Genomic DNA, 23,266 nt, shown 5'->3' on the forward strand with positions numbered 1-23,266 from the left:
TGAAAAACAACCCCACACCATAATCCCCCTGCACCAAACTTTACACTTGGCACAATGCAGTCAGGCAAGTACTGTGTCCTTGACAACCGCCAAACCCAGACTCGTCCATCGGATTGCCAGACAGAGAAGCGTGATTCGTCACTCCAGAGAACACGTCTCCACTGCTCTAGAGTCCAGTGGCTTTACACCACTGCATCCGACGCTTTGCATTGCACTTGGTGAAGTAAGGAGCTGCTTAGCCGTGGAAACCCACACTGTTCTTGAACTAATCAACACGAAGTTTGGAGGTCTGTAGCTTTTGACTCTGCAGAAAGTTGTCAACTTCTGCGCACTGTGCGCCTCAGCATGCGCTGACCCCTCTTGTTATTTTACGTGGCTGTTGCTGTTGTTCCCAATTGCTTCCACTTTGTTATAATACCACTAACAGCTGGTACCACGCTTGAATTCACTGAGAGGGACCCATTCTTTCACAAATGTTTTTAGAAGCGTCTGCATGCCTAGGTGCTAGATTTTATACACCTGTGGCCATGGAAGTGATTGGAACACCTGAATTCAATGATTTGGAGGGGTGTCCCAATACTTTTGGCAATATAGTGTATATTAGCAGTTTATTCATTTTAATATATTCTTTCTTTCTTTTTTAAATGGTGTTTTGATCAAAAATAGGTTTAAAAATTAGTTATACAGTGTATAGCATTGTTAATAGTATTAATCACCATTTTTTTATTTAACTTTTTTTTATACTTTTTGGTGACTATTTTTGTCAAATGTGGAAAAGTTATAATAAAGATTAAGTAGGTGTCGAAGCTTAGTGAAGTTATTAAATCCAAATATTTATGCAGAAATATAGTTAATAATTTTTTTTCCCCAGATGCTACCACATATGCACATTTCCTCTTCAATGCTTTTGACTTGGACCGAAACGGCTCTATACGTTTTGAGGTTAGGAACATTATTAAATACTATTAAATATTATTAAAACAAAGTCATTTGAAAGACTTCAGCTCTGTTATACTACTGTATTCAACTCAAATGTGTATATTCATGTACATCAGAAGATGAACAATAATATCTTCCTATACATTTGTATTAGTCCAACAGACATCACAACTGAGAATATTTAATTAATTCTTTTTTTTTAACACTAAATAATGTGTGTTGGCAGGACTTTGTAATTGGCCTGTCTGTTCTGCTTCGAGGTTCTGTGACAGAGAAACTGAGCTGGGCCTTTAACCTCTATGACATTAATAAAGACGGCTACATCACCAAAGAGGTATGAAAGTGTTAACAGTCTGCACATTGTTTCTTTAGTACAAATATGTGTTTGCTATTTTTACTGGACTTTCTACAGGAAATGATGGCTATCATGAAGTCCATCTATGACATGATGGGCAGGCACACGTCTCCTAGTGTCAAAGATGATGCTGCATTTGAACACGTGGAGATATTCTTCCAGGTACTGAACTTTTAGCAGTCCTGTGGAAAGTTATTTCAGCCTGCCATTGTCATCTGCTTGACCAAAATCTCAAAACACCTTTGCTTCAAAGAAAATGGACCGGAACAGAGACGGAGTTGTAACCGTTGATGAGTTCATAGAGACCTGTCAGAAGGTAGGCCATGTTTAAAAGGGGTCATATCATAAGAAATCAAACTTCTTTTTTTAATCTTTTGAAATGGAAGAGTTCATTGTTTGCTTTATATAAAAATATACTATAACTTTCAGAGGTCAAAATTTCCTACCCAGTCCAAAAAGGACATTTATTCGAGAACCAAGCTACAAAAACAGCTCATTCGGAAAACACTTATGAAATAGTTAACATATGGCCACCCACATTTGCAAATCAGCAGTCATAGGGCCCTGTTTTAACGATCTGAGCGCTTAGGGCGTGTCCGAATCCACTTTTGCTTGTTTAACGACTGAAAAACCAGTTGGCGCGCCAGGCTCATGGTCCAAAAGGGTTGTACGTAAGCTCTTAATGAGGCCTGGGTGTGTTTTGGGCGTAACGTGCAATAAACCAATCTCATCTCCCATTCCCTTTAAAAGCCAGTTGCACTTGCACCATGGCGGAATTTGTGTAGGGAAAGACTGAACCCTTCTCCAGAGAGTAATCTTTTATTTTTAATATTTAAAAAAGTTTGTGTGCTGACTTTAGACCAGGTTTTTTTTTGGTCAATGGCAAAGTCATTTTCAGTTGCCTCAAAATAGCAACGCGCCAACAATGCGCCTGAACACACCTCGTTTTCAGACCAACACGCCCATGCCCACACCCAATTCAATATTATAATCTTATCAGTTAATGGTTAAAGGTCCCATGGCATGGATTTTTTATTTTATTTTATAATGTATTCTGAGGTGTACTTATATTGTTAGTATGATTTTTACATCATAAAATGTCATAATTTAGAAATAAAAGGCATTTTTTCTATACTGATGTTTGCCCTCTGGCTGAATGCCCTGTTTCAAGGGGCGTGTCTGCTGTGAGACTTCAGTAAAAAACGCCCACTGTTGTGATTGGCTGACATCTTTGCATTTGAAATGAGTATCAGATCTTGTAGCAGAGGGGGCTTGGTTTAACAAGGTCTACGAGGTACGAGCCTGCTGCCAGAGAGACGGATGGACCTGAGTTCACTTCTCATCAGTTCTCTAAGCACGTCTCAGTTCAGAGAACTGTTGTAGTGACTAGCATATACTTCTGGTTATTAGTTTATTTCTAGTCGGAGGGACTGTCACTCATGTCAGAAAGTTAGTAACTTTAGTAAATTATGGATCAGCGCTGACTCGAGACGCGAACCGTGTAGAATGATTCAGTCCGATTTGGTGAACTGGTTCGAAAGAACGATTCGTTCGCAAACCGGACATCACGGACCAGAGACGGAGCGATTGCTAACAAAGTTATATAGTAACAACTGAGTTGTGAGAGCGCTATCACCGCGGGTTTATTGTGTTTGTATCTGAGAGTTCTGAATAAACAGACAGAGTCCCAGTCACGCCGACCCGTCTTCCTCCTTATTCTACCAACTTTGTAACACATGTGATGTACCATTACAGCTGTCGAGATGAACGAGTTACGAGTAATTGTTGATTATAGCATTATTTTTAGATATTTTCCTATCAAATGAAAAGCGTCAGTGACGTGCATTGAGTACACAGCGCAAACAAAGACACAACAGCAGTAATCGAATGTAATCCAGTTTATTGTGGGGATAGCTGGCTACCCTAGCCCGGATACCAGGGTTTTTCCTGCATTGAAAATTTTTGGCGGCCGCCAAGACAAATTTTTGGCCCGCCAAAGCCTTATTTGATGATTTATTGTGATTTATGAGGGTAGAATAGATGACTGTTGCACTTGTGATACGGCCGTGTTAACTGAGAGACAGAGAGAACGAGCAGAGAGCTCCTCCCCCGCGCGCGCTCTCTCTCTGTCGATGTCTTCTCATATTTCACATATTGGCTCACATTTCACATATTAATCAAAATCAAAATTTCGGAAGACCGAATCCATGTTGCACGTGCCGCATTCGGACAATTTTTTCCTTGAATTCCCGCTGGGTGTGAACTGCACTCAAAAAACATTGACTCTTCTCTGACCAGCTGACATAAACCATAGTTTCAATAAACGGGAAAACATTATATTCAGTTATGAAGTGTATTCTGTATTGACAAATCTTTTGCGATGTTCTAACAGACGGGTCTGCTAATGTCCGATTCGCGATCCATTGACTCCATTGAATCGAATCATTTTAGCGACTGGTTAGAACAACTGATCCGTCCAACACTGAACGAACGAATCAGTTTATTCATTTACTCAGAACACATCTGAGATGAGAACACAAGTGTGCTTACCCAATTTAGCTAGTGGATAGTAAGAATTAGTTTAATCATCCACAGACATTCAGCTTATTTATGTTGACAATGTGTAGTGAAATATCATTTAGTGTAGACTGGAGTGAAGTGAGACCAGAACAAAGTTGTTAGCTAGCTGATAATTTTACAAAATTGTATATGGTAGAAAATTAGGCTATTTGTTAATTTTTTAATGCTACTTTTTAATATTGATATGATTATACCAAAACAATTATCAGTAAATATTGTAAAAAATGAGGATCAAAAGAAACAAACGTCAAGGTAGAGATCATACATAATATCAGATGTCAAAATAAGATAAGCAAAAATTACAAACGGTTTCTTTGCATTTATTTTAAATTTATTGTCAGTATTGCGCTCACAGATCACGTAGGTAGAGTACTTTTTTACTGTGTGTGTGGATGACCATGTCTGTCAGACACCACCGAAGACCAATTTTGACCCAGTAAAAACCCTGGATACGCTCACGTTTACCCCCCTTCTGTATAATCATGCGCCGCGCATTAGGGCTGTAACGATTTGACCAAAAATAAAAACCTCGATTAATTGAACATTTGACCTCGATTACGATTAATGAACGATTATTTTGCTCTTTTTTTTGCCCTCATAAGGTTTTTGAGTAAGTTCACTGATAAGGTTTGTACTGTAAATATTTTCTACTATTAAAGGTGGATTTTTTTTTTTCTAATGAAAAAGTGCATTTCTTTGTGATTTTAAAATACTTGAAGGAAACGGTTCACTTTTAGCAGTTATTGTCTATGGGAGTAGAGATATGAGAGTGATTGTGTGTGTGAATTAGTCATACCGTCTCTATTCATTATGAAGCTGCGGTTTGTACTTACTTCAAAGGTATTCAAATGTATGCCTATACCGGTTGAGTTTCTAAGCTCCTTTAGTGACTTTAGTCACAGGACGGCGGTGACACTGCGTTTCTGCGCGCGATCTTCGTGTGATGTGCGAGCTTCTGTCTGAGTTTTCGTTTGTCACAATATATCAGGCATTAGTTCAACATAATACACATCTGATGGTCGAAACTCGCTTTACTGTTCAAACTGGCGGGGCTTAAACCACATACAAATGGCAAAGCTTTGTGAGGACTTAGGTGAAAGAGGTCTGCCTTCAGGGCGCGCGCGTGTTGTAAGAGACGCGACACGACTCGGCTCTCTGTGTCACAGAAAAAAAGCTGAGCACTGAACGGATATGTATTGTTGTTTTTGAATAGTGCACAATCGCTTTAAGGGCCCTATTTTAACGATCTGAAACGCAAGTGTCAAAGCGCGAAGCGCAAGTAACTTTGTGGGCGGGTCTCGGCGCTGCTGCTATTTTCCCGGCGGGATAAATGGCTCTTGCGCCCGGCGCAAATCTAAAATGGGTTGGTCTGAAGTAGCTTCATTATTCATAGGTGTGGTTTGGGCGTAACGTGAATAAACCAATCCGAGCGTCATCCAACATTCCCTTTAAAAGCAGGTGCGCAAGTTCCATTATGGATTGCTATTATTATGGCGTATTTACCAGGCGCACGCCGAGCGGTTCACAGCCGAGGAGACTGATGTTCTTGTAAGAGCAGTGAAAGACAGAGAAGTGAAGTTGTAATGTTGTACATTATGGTAAAGGTGATTTCACAGTCTTTTTTTTTTCAGTCTTTCAGTTTTTTCAGTTTTTCAGTCGATTTTTTTTCCTGGTTCTTGACTGACAAACCAATTTGTCAGATGTCCTTATATAGCTACATATAGCCTATGTCTTGCCACTATTGGGCAAACAGGTCTTATCCTTAATTATTACAATTAGCCTGAATCATTTGTAAGCTAGATTTATGCCTATTTTTTCACATCTTCGTGGCACACCACAATGATTTCCGTCATCTCATGTGTTAATATTTTTTTAGTGTAACAATTTATGATTTGCAAAAATAACTGTTGCATCTGTGTAGATTAGCCTACATGAGCAAAGTGTATGCGCGTTGTGCACGCTATACATTATGGTCAAGCATGCGCCCTTAAAATAGCATAATGAACAACGCGCAACGCGCCACTGACTTTAGACTAGCTTTTTTCTGGTCAGTGGCGCAATTGTTTAATGGAACAGCAAAATAGCACCAGGGATTGTTTGCGCCGGAACACGCCTCCTTTTTTGCGCTGAACCGTCCAGGTAGCGCAAGTTCATTCACTAGTTTAGCGACGTGCTTCTGTGGAGGGAAAAGCGCGCTTTGCGCGGGTGCAAAATAGGAATGACACATGCGTCGGTGTACAAAGTCAATTGCGCTGGGTGCAAGATAGGGCCCAAAATGTTGAAACTGGCAAGCCTTTAAACGCATGTACTTGACAAACTTGAGCATGAAAGTGAAAGCGATCTGGCTTCGGGGCTTGCGCACACCGTCTGTGTGTGTGTGTGTGTGTGTGTGTGTGTGTGTGTGTGTGTGTGTGTCAGCGCGTAGGCTATAAGAACGGCAATTAACTGACCTGTATAAACTGTGTAAAACATGAAGTTACTATAGTGATTCTGGGCATCTATTAACACAGATAACTGCTCCTGCATCTGTCTGTGTGCCTGCAAACTGCACTTGATGTGACTGACGGGGCGGAGTCACGTGAAAACCGAAATAACCGACATGGGAAAAATACGTCGGTTAGAAGTTCTGAATGTCGGTTTCGGTTATTTTTCGATTAATCGTACAGCCCTACCGCGCATTGGTGCCTCCGCTGTGGGCCAGATGCAGTACTGGGGGTCGGTGATGTTGAAGGCCGACCGGTCAGTGCAGCCCGAGCTTCGGTGTGCGTGAGATTATCTCTAAAGATGTGGCTCTGCCGATGTTGAGCAGAAACTCACGACTGTATGCACATTTTAGAACAGATAGACGCAACGAGGACGTACAAAAACACTGACTCACAAGATAGAAAACACCGTTCTGTCGGGAGAGAGAGAAGCCGCAGCGTGTGCACAAATAATAAAGTTCTGTGTGAACTTGAATAATTAGCTACACATCAGAAATCACTGATCACAGATCAGAAGGAACTGAAAAAAGACTTCTGTTTTCATTTGTACATCCAAACACTGAGAAACTGCCAGCATTCACTCGTTCACAAGCCATGATCTCTCGAGGACAAACAAATATGGTGCTCGCATGGGCGTGCCAAATTCTCTGGGTGGAGGAAAGGGAGGTAACCGTTCCTGTTATCAGGGTTTCCGCGGGGTCATAAAAAGTCATAAATTTAACAATAAGAATTTAAGGCCATAAAAAGTCATAAAAACGTCCGGATTTTCCATACAAGGTCATAAAAAACATTTAGCCACGTCTTAAATTGATATGCTCGTCCATTAATTTGTTCTTCCATCAAAATGCGCTCGCGGCGGCAATGGCATTCATTTGTTTCGCCTGTTGTAGTTCTGTATGAGGAATCTGGGTGGTATCACACTGGTATCACAGCGTTCCAGAACTACAAGGTCCTTGCGGCAGCATACAGACTTGTCGGAAGGACTTTCACAGAGACCCGCGCAAACTCCGAACATACTGTATCATACTGAGTCACTGCTTAGTTTAATTGAAATCATCCTGGCTATCACAATGGGAAAATGTACCTTTAAAGATCTATGGCTCGAAGACGGTGCGTTTAGTAGCTGGGACAAGCCAGGCCCGGTTCTACGGGAGTGCTAAGCAAAAGCACCCTCAGATGATACTGTAATAATATTGGCGAAACAGATTTGGCAGATTTGCACATTTGTTTCCTCTGGAGAGCGTCAAATGCATGCATTACAGCGAGTGTTTGCAGCGGTGAGTAATGCAGCCAATGATTGCAATCACAGATATAGTTATTAATCTCTTGAATGTGATCAGAATCTCACCGCTCAAAACCGCAGCGTTTTTAGGCTATGCAGTTAATGCAGGCTCGCGAAACCTCTCATTAACAAGACACGATGTAGGTAAGATATTTATTGTTGACAACTTAATTTTTATAACGGAGCTTTGAGATCGCGATGAACTGACAAAGCAACAGCATTTTAGTGATCGTAGCGATCTTGGCTTGCTTTCGAGGCTACAGTCTGTAACATTCATTGAATAAAACTATTGTTGCTAAGAGGACCGGCGGCCAATCGCATGCAGCAAAGTTTAGGAAGTGACATCTAAATATAAATGCCACTCTGCTCGAGACAGAAATATCCTCCTGAGACCCAGAATAGAGGTTTTAATTATATTTTAGCGAATTTCTCTGACAACATGCACAGTTTTAAGTCTGGATATTCTTATGAAATATGAGACTTTCTTATGAAAATAGGATTACACGTCTTTTTACAATTACATATTGTCCCAAAACACATGAATATACAAATTATATTCAGTGTATAGATGCATTGCATAGAATGGGAATGGCACATGGCCATGTTTACACACATATTGCATAGTAAAATGGTATATCAAATTATTATTTTATATCTTTCATAACATTGAGAATCATCTTAATACAAAGTTTGGATAAAAAAAGCTTGAAGCATAAAAATTGACTGGTGAATGAAAAAAAAAAATCCCATTGTTTTTGTCTATTCATGTCTTTTCATTTTCTCAATAAATAGTTCTGGTGTCCTCTACAGAGCAGAGGATATAGCATATAACAGGATTTTTTTATGCTCCAAACAATGTAATGACCTAAAAAAAATCTAATCTAATGTAATGTAAAGGTAGACTAATAGATTAATATACAATTTGAAGCAAAATATTTGTGAAATTCCAATTATTGGTAAAAGTGAATAGTAAATAAATAATCATAAATTTCTCACTGTACACTGCTGTGGTGGAGCACATTTACTAGAGCACCCTCAGTAATTTCAGAAGCACCCTCAGTGATTTGATTCTGGAACTGGGCCTGGCTCAAGCCCGTCGCTAACAATCGGTATCAAGCCTATTGCACTCTGTGTAAGAAGACGTTGGAGCTGTCTAGTTTAGGCATAAAAGCCTTGAAGTCGCATGCAAAGTCGGAAAAGCATATCGTTGTTGTAAAAGGCCTGCAGCGGGTGCAGGCGATCCGTCAGTTTTGTTCGGCTCCGTCACTAGCGTTACCCGGTCCAAGTACAGCACGGGATTCCGTTTCTGTCGCATCCAGTGCCAGACACTAACTGACTGACTGACTTGTTATTTTGGAAAGTAATGCCATAAAATAATTGTTAATTTACAATGTTACTTTACAATGTTACAATTGTTAAGTGTTCCTGTGTTCTTGATACTCAAGAAAAAGAAGGCGAAGGCTTCAGTTTCTTAATCTTAAGTAAGAAATAATAGAATTACTCTTTAAATAATAAAACTTGTTACTTTCAATGAAAGTCAATAATAAAGACTTTTGAAAGGAATTTTAATGACTGAAGTTATTTATCATAATTCGTTTAGGTCATAAATTCAAATCATTAAATTTGACTGATTAAACCCTGCAGAAACCCTGTGTTATGACGTCATAACAGGAAAATTCAAGATCAGCTCGTCTGAGCTGTCATTTTCTCAAAGGCAGAGAAAGACAGCCAGAACTCGGTTTACACCGATCAAAATTTCCCCTTGGGGACAATATTCAGGCAAGGGGTACTCATATTAATGTTGAAAAACCTCATAAAATGAAAATGTCATGCCATGGGACCTTTAATTATCGGATAATGAGCAGTGGTTGTCGGTTGGGAAAATTAACTGAAATAAGCATCCCTACAGCAGTGTATTTTTTATTTAATTTAATTAAAATTAAGAAAAGGCAACATTGTGCCAGGATGACTTTCCTTCCTACCTGAAGTTGCTGCATTTTGGCTGCTGTCTGTTGATTCCTTCATGCACAACTCGTATTCATTTTTAATAATGTTTTAACTGTTGCTATTGTTTAGGGTCCTTGCCACCACGAGACAAATCGGCATTGCAAATTGAACATGTAGCTTGACTTGAATCGCCTTCTTTTGACTTAAAGTACTGCCAAACAACACGTTTTCTGTTCATGAGTTCCATTTTCCCTTTGTCACTGCCTACTGGATTCGAACGGTCCAGCTAGTAGCCTAAACACGTTCCCATAATCAACGGTGGCGTCATTACGTTTTTACGTCATGATTACGTTCGGTTCAGTGGAAAAAAATTCTAAGGTTCGGCAGAAACCGAACCTCGTCAAAAAGCCCAATATTCGGCCGAATCTGAACCCAAATCCTGGAATCCCTAATTGCAACTGCATTGTTTCTGTACACTAATGAATGCTTTCATCTTCACTGACAGTGCAAACGTGATATAGTTAAGAGATTCGTTGAATAAAACGGGAGTCACTGAAAAGCGCGTCACTGATAAACTCTCCTGTTTGATTGACAGGTTCAGCGCTGCTCAAACGATTGCAAAGGGAGCTTTCTTTGATCGCTTTCTTTATAGAATTTAATCACGTTAAATAACAGATTATTTTCATCCTACTAAGAGAAACAACGCAAGTTGATGTTTAGTCACTGGTCTGATTTACTGACAAAGAACATCTGACTACATGAATCAACACATTTCAGATCAGGCATTAGAATGAACACAGTAACTTACATGCTGCATTACTGTTGAACCCAATCACTGCACAATATTTTGTAATCCTCAACGACATGTTTTTGCTTGGTAGCTCGATCTGGTTTAACACTAGGCCTATGTTACATACGCGAATCGTTAGGCGGGGCTAAACAGGCAGTGATGAAGTAGCCGTTGATCTTCTACTGCAGAGGCGGTGTTTCACCACACGATGACTTCATGGTGTGGCATATTCTGAAATCGATGGTTTGCTGGGCCTGGTGTCTATAAAAGCTTTTCTTTGACTAACAAGGAAGTTTTCAGCTCTGAAACTTACAGGATATTCTTATATATCAAAAGCTCAAGGGAAAGTTGATTTCTCAATTTATGACCCCTTTAATGCAGTAGTTACAATCCATTTATTACCTGTTAACCACTTTTTGAGTATAGACCTGAAAATGAAATTTCCAACTTAAACTAAGCGAAAATACTATTTTCAATTTTTAAATGAAATATATGTTTTCCAAAACATTTGACTCTAAAATTGTGAGAAAATCAAAGCTGTAAATCTAAACAATTTGTGTTGCAAATTTCAGGTTGATATCTCAAAAAGCGAGCATTCAGGAAGATTTTGTTTGTCCATTATTAGATGAAATTAATTTCCCATTCATTTCCAATGCAGTCATTTCTTTCTACAAGGAGTACAAGTGTTTTTCAGACCCAACCTTTTCGAATCATGACCATGTGTTCATATAGCAACTTTACCAAGTTTTGTACCATTTTGTACCAAAATTCTAAATTACTAAAACGTAAAATAGTTTGGGAAAAAATGACGAAGAGCACCATAGTTTGCTATTATTTTATAAATGAAATTCATTGAAAGCCAAGCTACAAAAAAGGGCTCATTCTTTGAAATAATATTACCATAGGAACAATGCCCATTTAAAATAAAAGTAGATGAGAACACATTAAAAATCAGCTTAGCTTATGAATAATAATTAGATTGTTATTTTATGTAATATTAAACAAAAATAAACAGCCTGTTTAATAAGAAGATGGAAAATAGTCATGAAATACATTTTGAGTTGTTCTGGCACAAAAATCTGGGCTAACTTTATACAGTAAGTGGACCTTTTATAAAATTATTTTATAAGACCCCTTCCAAACCTTTTGTTTTCATGTCCTGTCTAGAAGTATCTGCGGTTCCTCACCATGCTTTGACAGAAGCATCAGAGTTAATGTCAAATAAATGTCAACATTCGACTGCTTTACTTTGATATGGAGGCTTTCGCTGTCAGCGTGACAGCCAGACATTTTCTAAACTCTCTCTAACATGAAGCTGTCAGCAACAAACTGCGACTGACGCCTCTTTCTCTTTTATTAGGACGAGAACATTATGAGCTCCATGCAGCTGTTTGAGAATGTCATCTAGAGCGCAGCATGAAGTGCAGAATGATCCTTGCTCTTTTTCCAGCATCGTTCCATTAGTCCTCAAGCGCTCCACGGGGACTCTCTAGAAACACTTCTGTTTTGCACCTAGGCCTTTTGCATCATCTGTAGCATGTGAATGAACATTTTGATTGATTGTATTGAATGCTATAACAGGATGTGGGCCGCCTGCGAGTGTGCCATTACTGTATGTCTCAATTTAATCCTAAGTATTCAAGACAGGTTGTAAATGCTCGTTTGTATATATGTAGATATATCTGTTCTGTATACCCTTAAACTGGTTGATTGCTGCCTAAATAAAGGACATTTTGCATGTTTGCCTGCTATTTGACTGGCCCATTGTCATTTAGTAATAAAGGCATCCGTGAATGACTCCATGATGTGCAAATGTCCAAGCTAGTGTGGGATATGTGGGATTCTGTATCTTAGAAAATTAATTACTAATATTTTTTTCACATAATTTAAACAAGGTCAGTTATGTGAAAATCAAACAAAATTTGTAGAAACAGAATTCACTTTAAAAAATACACAGTGATGTTGTGGTAGAAATGCAGAGGACATTTGTTTGGATTAATAATAATAATACATTTTTAAAAATAGCTTCAATTCCTCTATTTATTTACTATGACAGGATCGGTGATATGGCACAGTATAGTGTTATGCTGTAATACAAATTAAGTAATATTTAATAAACATTTTAATGAAGAGAGACAAAGACATTATCAGAGATTTTATTAGTCCAGTACCAATCTGGTCAGATAGATGGATGGATGTACGGACGGACAGGCAGATAGATAGACAGACAGGCAGATATATATATATAAATATATATACACACATATAGAATCTATATGTCTGTCTATCCATCTGTTCATTCATCCAATAGATAGATGGATGGATAGACAGAGAGATAGATAGACACACAGATAGACAGATGGATGGACGGATGGATAGACAGACAGTCAGACATATAGAATCTATATGTTTGCCTGTCTGTCTATCCATCCATCCATCCGATAGATAGATAGACAGACAGACAGATAGATAAATAGACAGGCAGACATATAGAATATATATGTTTGCCTGTCTGTCTGTTCATCCATCCATCCGATAGATAGACAGACAGACAGATAGATAGATAGACACACAGACAGACAGATAGATAGATAGACACACAGACAGACAGATAGATAGACACACAGACAGACAGATAGATAGATAGACACACAGATAGACAGATAGATAGATAGATAGATAGATAGATAGATAGATAGATAGATAGATAGATAGATAGATAGATAGATAGATAGATAGATAGATAGATAGATAGATAGATAGATAGATAGATAGATAGATAGATAGATAGATAGATAGATAGATAGTGTGACGGGGTGAAGAAGCACACGACACGAGGTTGCAGGTGAGTTCCCCGAAGGGTGGGTTTTATTTAAGTGGCAGAGTGAAAGTGGGCCGTTTCGGCGTGAAGTCGGTGGGTGCTCGGCGTCTCGTCCTTCGTTCTCCCAGTGGTGCGGTGCAGTGTGGATCCGTGCTCTTCTCCCGTGAGTGGGCTGGAGGTTAGCCGAGTCTTCTGGAGACATCTCTCACCTCTCTGCTTGCCTCTGAGTCTTATATAGGGGATGGTTGATGACCCGCAGCTGCCTGTGACCGCTCAGCCCGACGCTGATAGAGGGTCGGGACGTATGTCACAATAGATAGATAGATAGATAGATAGATAGATAGATAGATAGATAGATAGATAGATAGATAGATAGATAGACAGACAGACAGACAGACAGACAGACAGACAGACAGACAGACAGACAGACAGGCAGGCAGACATATAGGATCTATATGTCTGTCTATCCATCCGTTCATTCATCCAATAGATAGATAGATGGATGGATAGACAGACAGACAGGCAGACATAAAGAATCTATATGTTTGCCTGTCTGTCTATTCATCCGATAGATAGATAGATAGATAGATAGATAGATAGATAGATAGATAGATAGATAGATAGATAGATAGATAGATAGATAGATAGATAGATAGATAGATAGATAGATAGATAGATAGATAGATAGATAGATAGATAGATAGATAGATAGATAGATAGATAGATAGAGACAGATAGATAGACACTGAGAGATAGATAGACAGACAGACATATAGAATCTATTTGTGAGATGGTGGTCCAGTGGGTCAAACCATGGAACTGATACGCAGAAGGTTGCTGGTTCGATCCCAGTGATCACCACCAGTGTATCCTTGAGCAAGGCACTTTACTCCATGTTGCTCCAGGGGGATTGCCCCTGTAATAAGGGCACTGTAAGTCGCTTTGGATAAAAGCGTCTGCCAAATGCATAAATGTAAATGTTTGCCTGTGTTTCAGATAGATAGATAGATAGATAGATAGATAGATAGATAGATAGATAGATAGATAGATAGATAGATAGATAGATAGACTGATGGATAGACAGACAGACATATAAAATCTATATGTTTGCCTGTCTATCCATCCGTCCATCCATCCGACAGACAGACAGACAGACAGATAGATACATACATACATACATACATACATAGATAGTGATCCAGAGATCCTGAGTCCACTTGTATTTAGTTTAGCTTCCACAAGGTGGCAATGCTGTGCTCAAACCTGCCTGTTACCAGAGTAACTGATGGAAGTTGCAACATGCACAAGAGAAAGCAGCCTTTGCATCAAGTCACTGTTCCTTCTCATGTCTGAACAAAAATCTCCTCATCCTCTGGTTTAAGTGTCAAAAGTGTTCATACAGTAAAATACAATGTGTCATTCACATCTCAACCTACTGTATTATAAAGTTTCCTCTTTTTATGGGTCACCTGGATTCCTCAAACACAGAGAAACAACTCTGTGCCTTCTCAAAATGAAAGTATTGTATTTTAAGAAAGAATGCAAAGGAAATTGACTTATGACACACCCAGCACTCCTAATATACATAATGCATGTTTACATAATGCATATTTCTGCTCACTTAACTTTTAGTGGAAGGACATTATGTGTTCATTGGTATCCACGGGACGGTGTGTTAACATCTGCCCCGGTGTACACTCTACAGGCCTGTTTATGTGCTCGGCCAAGCGTACTTCCTGTCTGGCCCAGCAAACCGCCCGAGTGTTGGGTTTCTGTGTTAGTAATTATCTTGCTGTGCTGAATTGTGGTCGGGGGCAGTGTGTGCATATCTGCAGCACATAGGAGGAAGTCTGACCCGAGAGAAAAAAAGCGGTGACTTCCTGACTTGAGCGTTTGCAATGAGGAAGAGTCTTATATAGGGAGGGGCAAAGGCTCCTGTAGCTTGTCAACGACACACTTTCATCCCACAGCACAGCTGTTTTCATGGTGACCAGCTGACTTCCAAGACTTCCACGTTTCCTGATTGATCACTTTCTCTGATGTGAGTGCCTGAGTCCGACTTGGTTTAACTTCCTTTGCTGGATTACCACACGTGCTGCTCCGGCATCTTGACCTTTACAGGTTTGTTACCAAAGATATAACAATATAAATTCAGATAAATTGAGATCTTGTGCTGCATTTGAGCTTATAATGGATGAAATGTTGGTTTAAAACTAATTTCAGCTGTGCAAATTCTGTGAAGTTATTGCTTGCTTGTGAGGAACTAGCAATTTTGTGTTCATTACTTTTGAATTAGCAGTAAAAAGGATGAAATGTGTCACAGTAAACCATGGTAAATATACATATTATTAGGCCTAAATGTGTGTTTACAGCCTTAATAGTATGGTGTGAGACAGTTCAAACTGTGTGTGTGTGTGTGTGTGTGTGTGTGTGTGTGTGTGTGTGTGTGTGTGTGTGTGTGTGTGTGTGTGTGTGTGTGTGTGTGTGTGTGTGTGTGTGTGTGTGTGTGTGTGTGTGTGTGTGTGTGTGTGTGTGTGTGTGTGTGTGTGTGTGTGTGTGTGTGTGTGTGTGTGTGTGTGTGTGTGTGTGTGTGTGTGTGTGTGAGAGAGAGAGAGAGAGAGAGAGCCTCTAGTCATTCTGCGATATGAGGCGTAAAGTCATGAGATTCTCCTCTGACCACAGAGACCCTTTTCAATTAATTTTTTACAGGCCTTCCTTGTGTTTCTTCACTGACCTGACATGGACGGTGAGGATTCAGACAAGATCCAGGTTGGAGAAAACAAATTCGTAAGCAAGTAAGTGCATCTTGTTATTATGTTACTGCGAGGGTTTCTTGCTCTCGCTGTTCTCGTAAACCTAACTTGATTTTCTTTTTGTTTGCAGGAGCGTTATTCTCTCACACCTTCAAACGTACAACCTTTATTATGAAGGAGAAGCCCTCCAGTTGAGGCACAGAGAGGTTAGTTGGTCAATTGTTGCCTGTGTTGAATTGGTGTCATACACCTGATGACTGAGGTGTTATGTGAATTTTACAGGAGGAAGGAGAGTTGATCATAGAGGGCTTGCTCAATGTTTTTTGGGGCGTACGGCGGCCAATCAGACTGCAGATGCAAGATGAGAAAGAGACAGGCAGGCCACGCCCCTCACTAACATCTCTGAGCGATGAAACGGACATCAACACAGTCAAGTCAGATATGATTTATTTTTATTTTTTATTATATTATAGTTATTGGTGCTTCCGGGTTAATGTTTTGGGATAAATATAGCATATGTAATTGCCAAAGAAATTAATTTCATACCTCAGTTTGTAAAAACAATGTGTTTATTGGTTTGCCTTTACAATGGAACCAGAATAAGTGTCAAAACACACAGTTATGTTTGAAGTTTAGAAAGCAGAGCCAAAATCCTTAAACATTAACAAGAGACTGGTGTGAGATAAATGTTTAATGGCCTTGTTTGCGCAAAACTATTTAAAACTTAACTAAAATCAGCACGATTTTTTTAATGTTTTTTAAATACTCACCTAGGCTGGATTTATTTGATCATAAATACAGTAAAAACTGTAATAGTATTGTGAAATATGATTACAATTTAAAGACCTCCTGTGGTGAAAATCAAGTTTTTAATGTTGTTTATATGTCTATGTGGTGTTTATAATATTCCTTAAGACAAACCATGAGCAAAGTCAACATACACTCACCTAAAGGATTATTAGGAACACCTGTTCAATTTCTCATTAATGCAATTATCCAATCAACCAATCACATGGCAGTTGCTTCAATGCATTTAGTGGTCAAGACAATTTCCTGAACTCCAAACTGAATGTCAGAATGGGAAAGAAAGGTGATTTAAGCAATTTTGAGCGTGGCATGGTTGTTGGTGCCAGACGGGCCGGTCTGAGTATTTCACAATCTGCTCAGTTACTGGGATTTTCACGCACAACCATTTCTAGGGTTTACAAAGAATAGTGTGAAAAGGGAAAAGCATCCAGTATGCGGCAGTCCTGTGGGGGAAAATGCCTTGTTGATGCTAGAGGTCAGAGGAGAATGGGCCGACTGATTCAAGCTGATAGAAGAGCAACTTTGACTAAAAAATAATCACTCGTTACAACCGAGGTATGCAGCAAAGCATTTGTGAAGCCACAACACGCACAACCTTGAGGCAGATGGGCTACAACAGCAGAAGACCCCACCGGGTACCACTCATCTCCACTACAAATAGGAAAAAGACGCTCACCAAAAAAGAAGTTCACCAAAATTGGACAGTTGAAGACTGGAAAAATGTTGCCTGGTCTGATGAGTCTCAATTTCTGTTGAGACATTCAGATGGTAGAGTCAGAATTTGGCGTAAACAGAATGAGAACATGGATCCATCATGCCTTGTTACCACTGTGCAGGCTGGTGGTGGTGGTGTAATGGTGTGGGGGATGTTTTCTTGGCACACTTTAGGCCCCTTAGTGCCAATTGGGCATTGTTTAAATGCCACAGCCTACCTGAGCATTGTTTCTGATCATGTCCATCCCTTTATGACCACCATGTACCCATCCTCTGATGGCTACTTCCAGCAGGATAATGCACCATGTCACAAAGCTCAAATCATTTCAAATTGGTTTCTTGAACATGACAATGAGTTCACTGTACTAAAATGGCCCCCACAGTCACCAGATCTCAACCCAATAGAGCATCTTTGGGATGTGGTGGAACGGGAGCTTCGTGCCCTGGATGTGCATCCCACAAATCTCCATCAACTGCAAGATGCTATACTATCAATATGGGCCAACATTTCTAAAGAATGCTTTCAGCACCTTGTTGAATCAATGCCACGTAGAATTAAGGCAGTTCTGAAGGCGAAAGGGGGTCAAACACAGTATTAGTATGGTGTTCCTAATAATCCTTTAGGTGAGTGTATAACTCACATCCGAAACGGGTCTTGAGAGAGGAAATGTCATTGCTGCCAATGGAGGCCTTTCTGAGCCATCGGATTTCAACAAAAATATCTTAATTTGTATTCCGAAGATGAACAAAGGTCTTACGGGTGTCGAACGTCATGAGGGTTAAAGTAATTAATGACAGAATTTTCTTTTTTGGGTTAACTAACCCTTTAAATGACGAATGGGACACCCTACGGTCTAGTGGACATAACGGACACGTGCACGCAGCGGCCATTGTAAATCCACAAGGCCTTATTATGAGGTCACGGTAGAGATTTGTGAACGGCAGTGAAGCGACTCAACTGACGCTGGTAGGTCACATGATAATGACAACATGGCGATGTAGGTCCGGTTTACATTCATACTACACACATTCATACTATGTAGATTAGAACATACTTTTTGGCGGTCGTGAAGTAATTACTTATTCAAAATAAGTACCTACTCAAGAGAGTACGCTTTTTCGGACGCAACAGTCTCAAAAACGTGGTTTGAAATCGCCCTGTTCTCTACATCACAAACTACGTTGTATCCAATCATGTCAAAGATTAGTTTTAAGGGATATAATTATTGAGGAACTTACAGGGGAACTTTAAAATAACTGTTTTCTGTTTTAATATGTTATACAATTTTATTTATCCCTGTGATGTCAAAGCTGAATTTTCAGCGTCATTAGCCTACTCCAGTCTTCAGTGTCACATGATCCTTCATTCTAACATGTAAATCATGATACATTTTTCTACAATTTTCTTTGATTAATAGAAAGTTCAAAACAGTGTTTATTTGTACTAGAAATGCCCTGGCAAATGGACATGAGTCCTCTCTGAATAAAATTATTAATTTGTTTACACTGAACCTAAACTTTTGAACATTAGTGTATATGTTATTTAATATTTATTGAATTAAAGGTAGGGTAGGCTTTTTTTTAAGTCCGAATGCAATGTTTGGTTGTACTACCTGCATGTCTCCCTACATCACACGTCATCCGCGCGTTCGCCAAACCAGCCGCTGCCTTTCTTTCAGTTCCTCCACCTGGACCAAAACAATGAGCTGGTAAAACAAGAGCTGTGTTGGAAAGCGCCCCATATACCCTCATTCTCTATTCCCTACATTACCCCACTGTTATAGTCCAGTGAATTCGGACACTAAATGTGACGGAAGGGCTGCCGCTTTTATATGCTTGCTGTTTAATCATTTGAAAATTAGCAAACGGGCAGCTCCAGTAGTAATATTTATCTTGAGCTATGTCATGGAAACTAGCATGTATAACGGTATAAACCTTACTTAAACAATTTAATAACCAATTAAAAGGGACTTTTATACCTGTACGACATTACGATGCTGTAGCCACATTGGACCAGCGTCCAGTTTGGAAAATGGATGATTCAGCTGCGGGCGCCATCTTCTGGTGAGACGCGGGAATCCATTCGGCACGACTCTCACAGTGCATAGCTTATTCTATAGCTGTTGAGTGTACATGAGTTGTACACTCGTTATTGCGGTACATTATTAATGAGTGCACTCGATAACGTCCAGTGTGGTTTCGGACACCACTACAAATTGCTGTCTCCTCAAATAGTGCTCTATCTAATGGTATATAGGGGGAGATTTACAGCCAAAGTAAAACTTGGAGCAGCCAAAGTAAAACATGGAGCAAACTCCACCCACACCCAAGAATAGCCCACTTCAAAAAGTAAAACTTCATAGATAATACTAAAAACTTCCTCAAAAAGGAACTTTATAGATACCAACTATACACTTTCACTTCATCTAAGCACAAAATGATGAGCACAGGGCTCTTGCCCCATAGACTTTCATTGTAAATGCGTTACTGTAAAAGCAACTTTTTTATTTACAAACTGATGGAGTCAAAATTGTTTTCTCCAGAATGTTCTTTTAGGTTTTTGTTTTCTTGCCTTTTAGAAATCATGAAACAAATCAGCCGTGTATTTCCATTGAAGCAGCAGATGACTCATCAAAAGACTCCGGTGAGGAGAAGGAAGAGGCAGGTGAATACATTCCTGACTTTTTCTAATCACTTAACCGTGTTCACCGCCTATTCATCATTTTTGAATGACATAGTCTAATTTGGTCAAAACTCATCTGGCAGGTGAGGGCCAGCAGGAGTCGACACACTCGGATCGGGTCATCAGGACCAGGAGTGATGTCGGTGGGAGGAGAATCAGTGGACGACGACTTGGCATCAGGAGAATCAAGAGACACAGATGCTCCTTCAACGGACACTTTTATAACCACAAGGCAAGCGGCATGTTTCAAAAACTGGTATAAGCGTTCAGTGGTATAGCCCTACAGCTTAATTTTGCTCACAATTGATTTGTCAAAACAGACAGCGGTTTTTACGCCAGCGTTCGGCTCTGTGACCAATGTCCGCATCAACAGCTGTATGACGACGGCACAGGTCATGCGGGTGTTACTGAGCAAGTTCAAGATTGAGAACAGCCCGGATGAGTTCAGCCTCTATCTTGTCCACACGAGTGGCGGTACGTCCTAACTGAATTCACATGTGTCATATTGTTCTTTTATTTATGCCTGAGCTCATATTCCATTGCTTTCAGAGAGACATCAGCTGAAGCCTAATGATCATCCTTTGGCGGTCAGAGTTTTGAAAGGACCTTGTGAACAGGTCAGCAAACTGTTCCTAATGGAGACCGACCAGGTGGAAGAGGTCACCTATGATGTAAGAGACCAAATATCACATTGACTCTGTCTGTCTGTCCGTCCGTCCCTCCATCCTTCTGCCTGCCTGCCCGTCTATCTATCTATCTGTCTATCTATCTGTCTATCTATCTATCTATCTATCTATCTATCTATCTATCTATCTATCTATCTATCTATCTATCTATCTATCTATCTATCTATCTATCTATCTATCTATCTATCTATCTATCTATCTGTCTGTCTGTCTGTCTGTCTGTCTGTCCGTACATACGTCCCTCCATCCTTCCGCCTGCCCGTCCATCCATCCATCCATCCATCCATCCATACCAATAAATCGTTAATTGCATAATTACATTAATAAAACATATAAATCATAATAATTATTAAATCACAAAACAAATTAGTTATTCATTTTACCATGATTTTGCATTCATTTTTATCATTATCTTTGAATAGTTTTTTCCAAAGATGATAATAAAAATGAAACAATGAACGCAAACTGATGCTAAAATGAAAAAGAACGCATATTTATTAATTTGTTTGGTGATTTCATTATTAAATAATTTATTCAATTGTTTCTATGTTTAAATGTTTCATTAACATTATGAATTATGTATTTATTTAATGATTCTATGTTGAGTAGTTCTAAGTTTTTATGTAATATATATATTTAAAAAAAAAAATAATATATATATATATATATATATATATATATATATATATATATATATATATATACATACATACATAATTACATTCATATATATATATATATATATATATATATATATATATATATATATATATATATATATATATATATATATATATATATATATATATATATATATATATATATATATATATTCAGACTAATCAAATAAAATAGATATTTTAGAAATATATAATTGGAAATATTTTATAACTTCCTGTACATTTTTCACATTGCTTATGGAAGATCATGCACATTACAATGTGTCTGGTTGTATATTGCACATTTTGGCTGCATTTGCATACTGTCATCTTACTAGTTAATTCAGAAATTGTAAGAGTAGTACTTTAGTGTACCTTTGTGAGTAGTGCAAGTTTGTATTTATTGTTGTAATATTTCATTTTGTCCTCAAGGTGGCACAATACATCAAGTTTGAGCTTCCTGTTTTACAAAGTTTCATTGCGAAGCTGCAAGAGGAAGAAGAAAGAGAGATACGGAAACTGAAGAAGAGGTACAGCCTGTCATAAATAAAAATACAGTCTTTTGTAATCATCGTGTGCACTAATTTCCTTTCTGTACCCTTTTTACTTGTTATGTCAGATACGCTGATTTGCGCCGTATAATCAAGAGATACATGAAGTCTGTAGCTGATAAAACCACTTGATGATGCAAGCATCATTCCTCTGAACACCATCTTTAAGAGGGTGCACCAACAGCAGCAAAACGCTGCTCTCTCAGGGACAGGAACATATTCTAAGTTTAGTTTGGTTTTCTATGAGCCGGTTATTGTGTATTATATAATATTATAATACAGCAATATCCAAAGGTACCATGGCTTTCTCTAAATAAGCTTTATTGGATAAACAGCAGGCTGTTACTTGCCAAAACTTGCGACTTTTACTCATGCACAATTGTAATTAGCCATAAGAATGTTTATTTTTCTAGTCATTAAAAATCAGATTTAATGTGTAAGACAGTGTGAATAAACAGACAAAATGTGAAACGAAGATAAATAATTTGTAAATCTAATCAATAATTGCAGACTGTTTGTAATAATGTTTTTTGGTACAGAAAATATTTAATATCTTTCATGTGTGTAATTTTACAAGTGTTTATGCTCAGATTTTTGCCCCATAATAATAAAAAAAAAACCATAGAATAAATGATTGAATTTATTGTGTGGACCTGCATGCACATTTACCTCAGCGAAAGATCTCATAACATTTTAGTGATCCCTGTAGCTGTCTGTCATATTAATCTTTTTGATATTTTCTAGCATTTGAATAAATCTCATGGGTCTGAGCCGTGGAGATAAAAATTACAGTCCATTTACCATGAATATGTTTCACGCCACACTACATTAACCCATTGCTCCACATTAGGCATGCTATTTCAACATAAGGATCATTTTTCCATGTGGAATAAAGACTTGTAATCTCTCCAAATATATTTTATTAGTTTCTTGAACACTCCTAAGCACTGATCTCTTACTATTACAACTGAGATTTGAGAACTTAATGGTCAGAGATAATAGACACAAGGGGGAAATCGGGTGTGGGAGCAATGGGATGTAAATCTTAATAGAAATCGCTTTAAAATGAGTAAAAAGCAGTCTTGTGCCAAGCACTAATTCATCCTCTGTTGAGCCTTTGTTCTCAAGTGGGCGGGGCCATTGAGCATCGCTGATTGGTTATTCGCTCCAGTTCCATAAGGTGGTTGTTTACAACACAGAGCAGATTCTCACAGTA

General features: G+C 38.8%; 2 protein-coding genes across 4 annotated transcripts in view; both read left to right on the forward strand.

Moving 5' to 3' along the window:
• kcnip3b (Kv channel interacting protein 3b, calsenilin) overlaps nt 1-12,174 on the forward strand; it is a 48,666-nt gene extending 36,492 nt beyond the window's left edge. Inside the window, exons 5-9 of the mRNA XM_079804054.1 lie at nt 872-942; nt 1,166-1,273; nt 1,352-1,456; nt 1,548-1,610; nt 11,737-12,174. Of these exons, the coding sequence (XP_079660180.1) occupies nt 872-942; nt 1,166-1,273; nt 1,352-1,456; nt 1,548-1,610; nt 11,737-11,784 (395 nt within the window). The 3' untranslated portion in view covers nt 11,785-12,174. The remainder of the gene's footprint in view (nt 1-871; nt 943-1,165; nt 1,274-1,351; nt 1,457-1,547; nt 1,611-11,736) is intronic.
• Nucleotides 12,175-14,985: 2,811 nt separating this feature from the next.
• On the forward strand, nt 14,986-22,653 carry rassf2b (Ras association domain family member 2b). 3 transcript variants are annotated; one of them, XM_079803872.1, is made up of 10 exons: nt 14,986-15,318; nt 15,907-15,992; nt 16,081-16,156; nt 16,233-16,384; nt 20,051-20,136; nt 20,238-20,386; nt 20,475-20,628; nt 20,704-20,825; nt 21,932-22,029; nt 22,119-22,653. In XM_079803872.1, exons 2-10 carry the CDS (start codon nt 15,937-15,939, stop codon nt 22,180-22,182), a joined length of 957 nt encoding a protein of 318 aa, XP_079659998.1. In that variant the 5' UTR covers nt 14,986-15,318; nt 15,907-15,936; the 3' UTR covers nt 22,183-22,653. The 3 variants fall into 3 exon arrangements, with proteins under 3 accessions (XP_079659998.1, XP_079660000.1, XP_079659999.1); XM_079803874.1 differs by having other exon boundaries at nt 15,089-15,318; nt 20,051-20,115; XM_079803873.1 differs by having other exon boundaries at nt 15,098-15,238.
• The last annotated feature ends 613 nt before the right edge of the window (nt 22,654-23,266 follow it).

This window comes from Gobio gobio, assembly GCF_949357685.1.
Source record: "Gobio gobio genome assembly, chromosome: 22".
Taxonomy (NCBI): domain Eukaryota; kingdom Metazoa; phylum Chordata; class Actinopteri; order Cypriniformes; family Gobionidae; genus Gobio; species Gobio gobio.

What these genes read in the sequence shown, in the direction of transcription:
- rassf2b (XM_079803872.1), top strand. Translation starts at nt 15,937, where the DNA reads ATGGACGGTGAGGATTCAGACAAGATCCAGGTTGGAGAAAACAAATTC. An exon ending in GACACTTTTATAACCACAAG is followed by an intron (nt 20,387 to 20,474) that starts GCAAGCGGCATG and finishes TTGTCAAAACAG; the next exon opens with ACAGCGGTTTTTACGCCAGC. An exon ending in ATACGGAAACTGAAGAAGAG is followed by an intron (nt 22,030 to 22,118) that starts GTACAGCCTGTC and finishes TTGTTATGTCAG; the next exon opens with ATACGCTGATTTGCGCCGTA.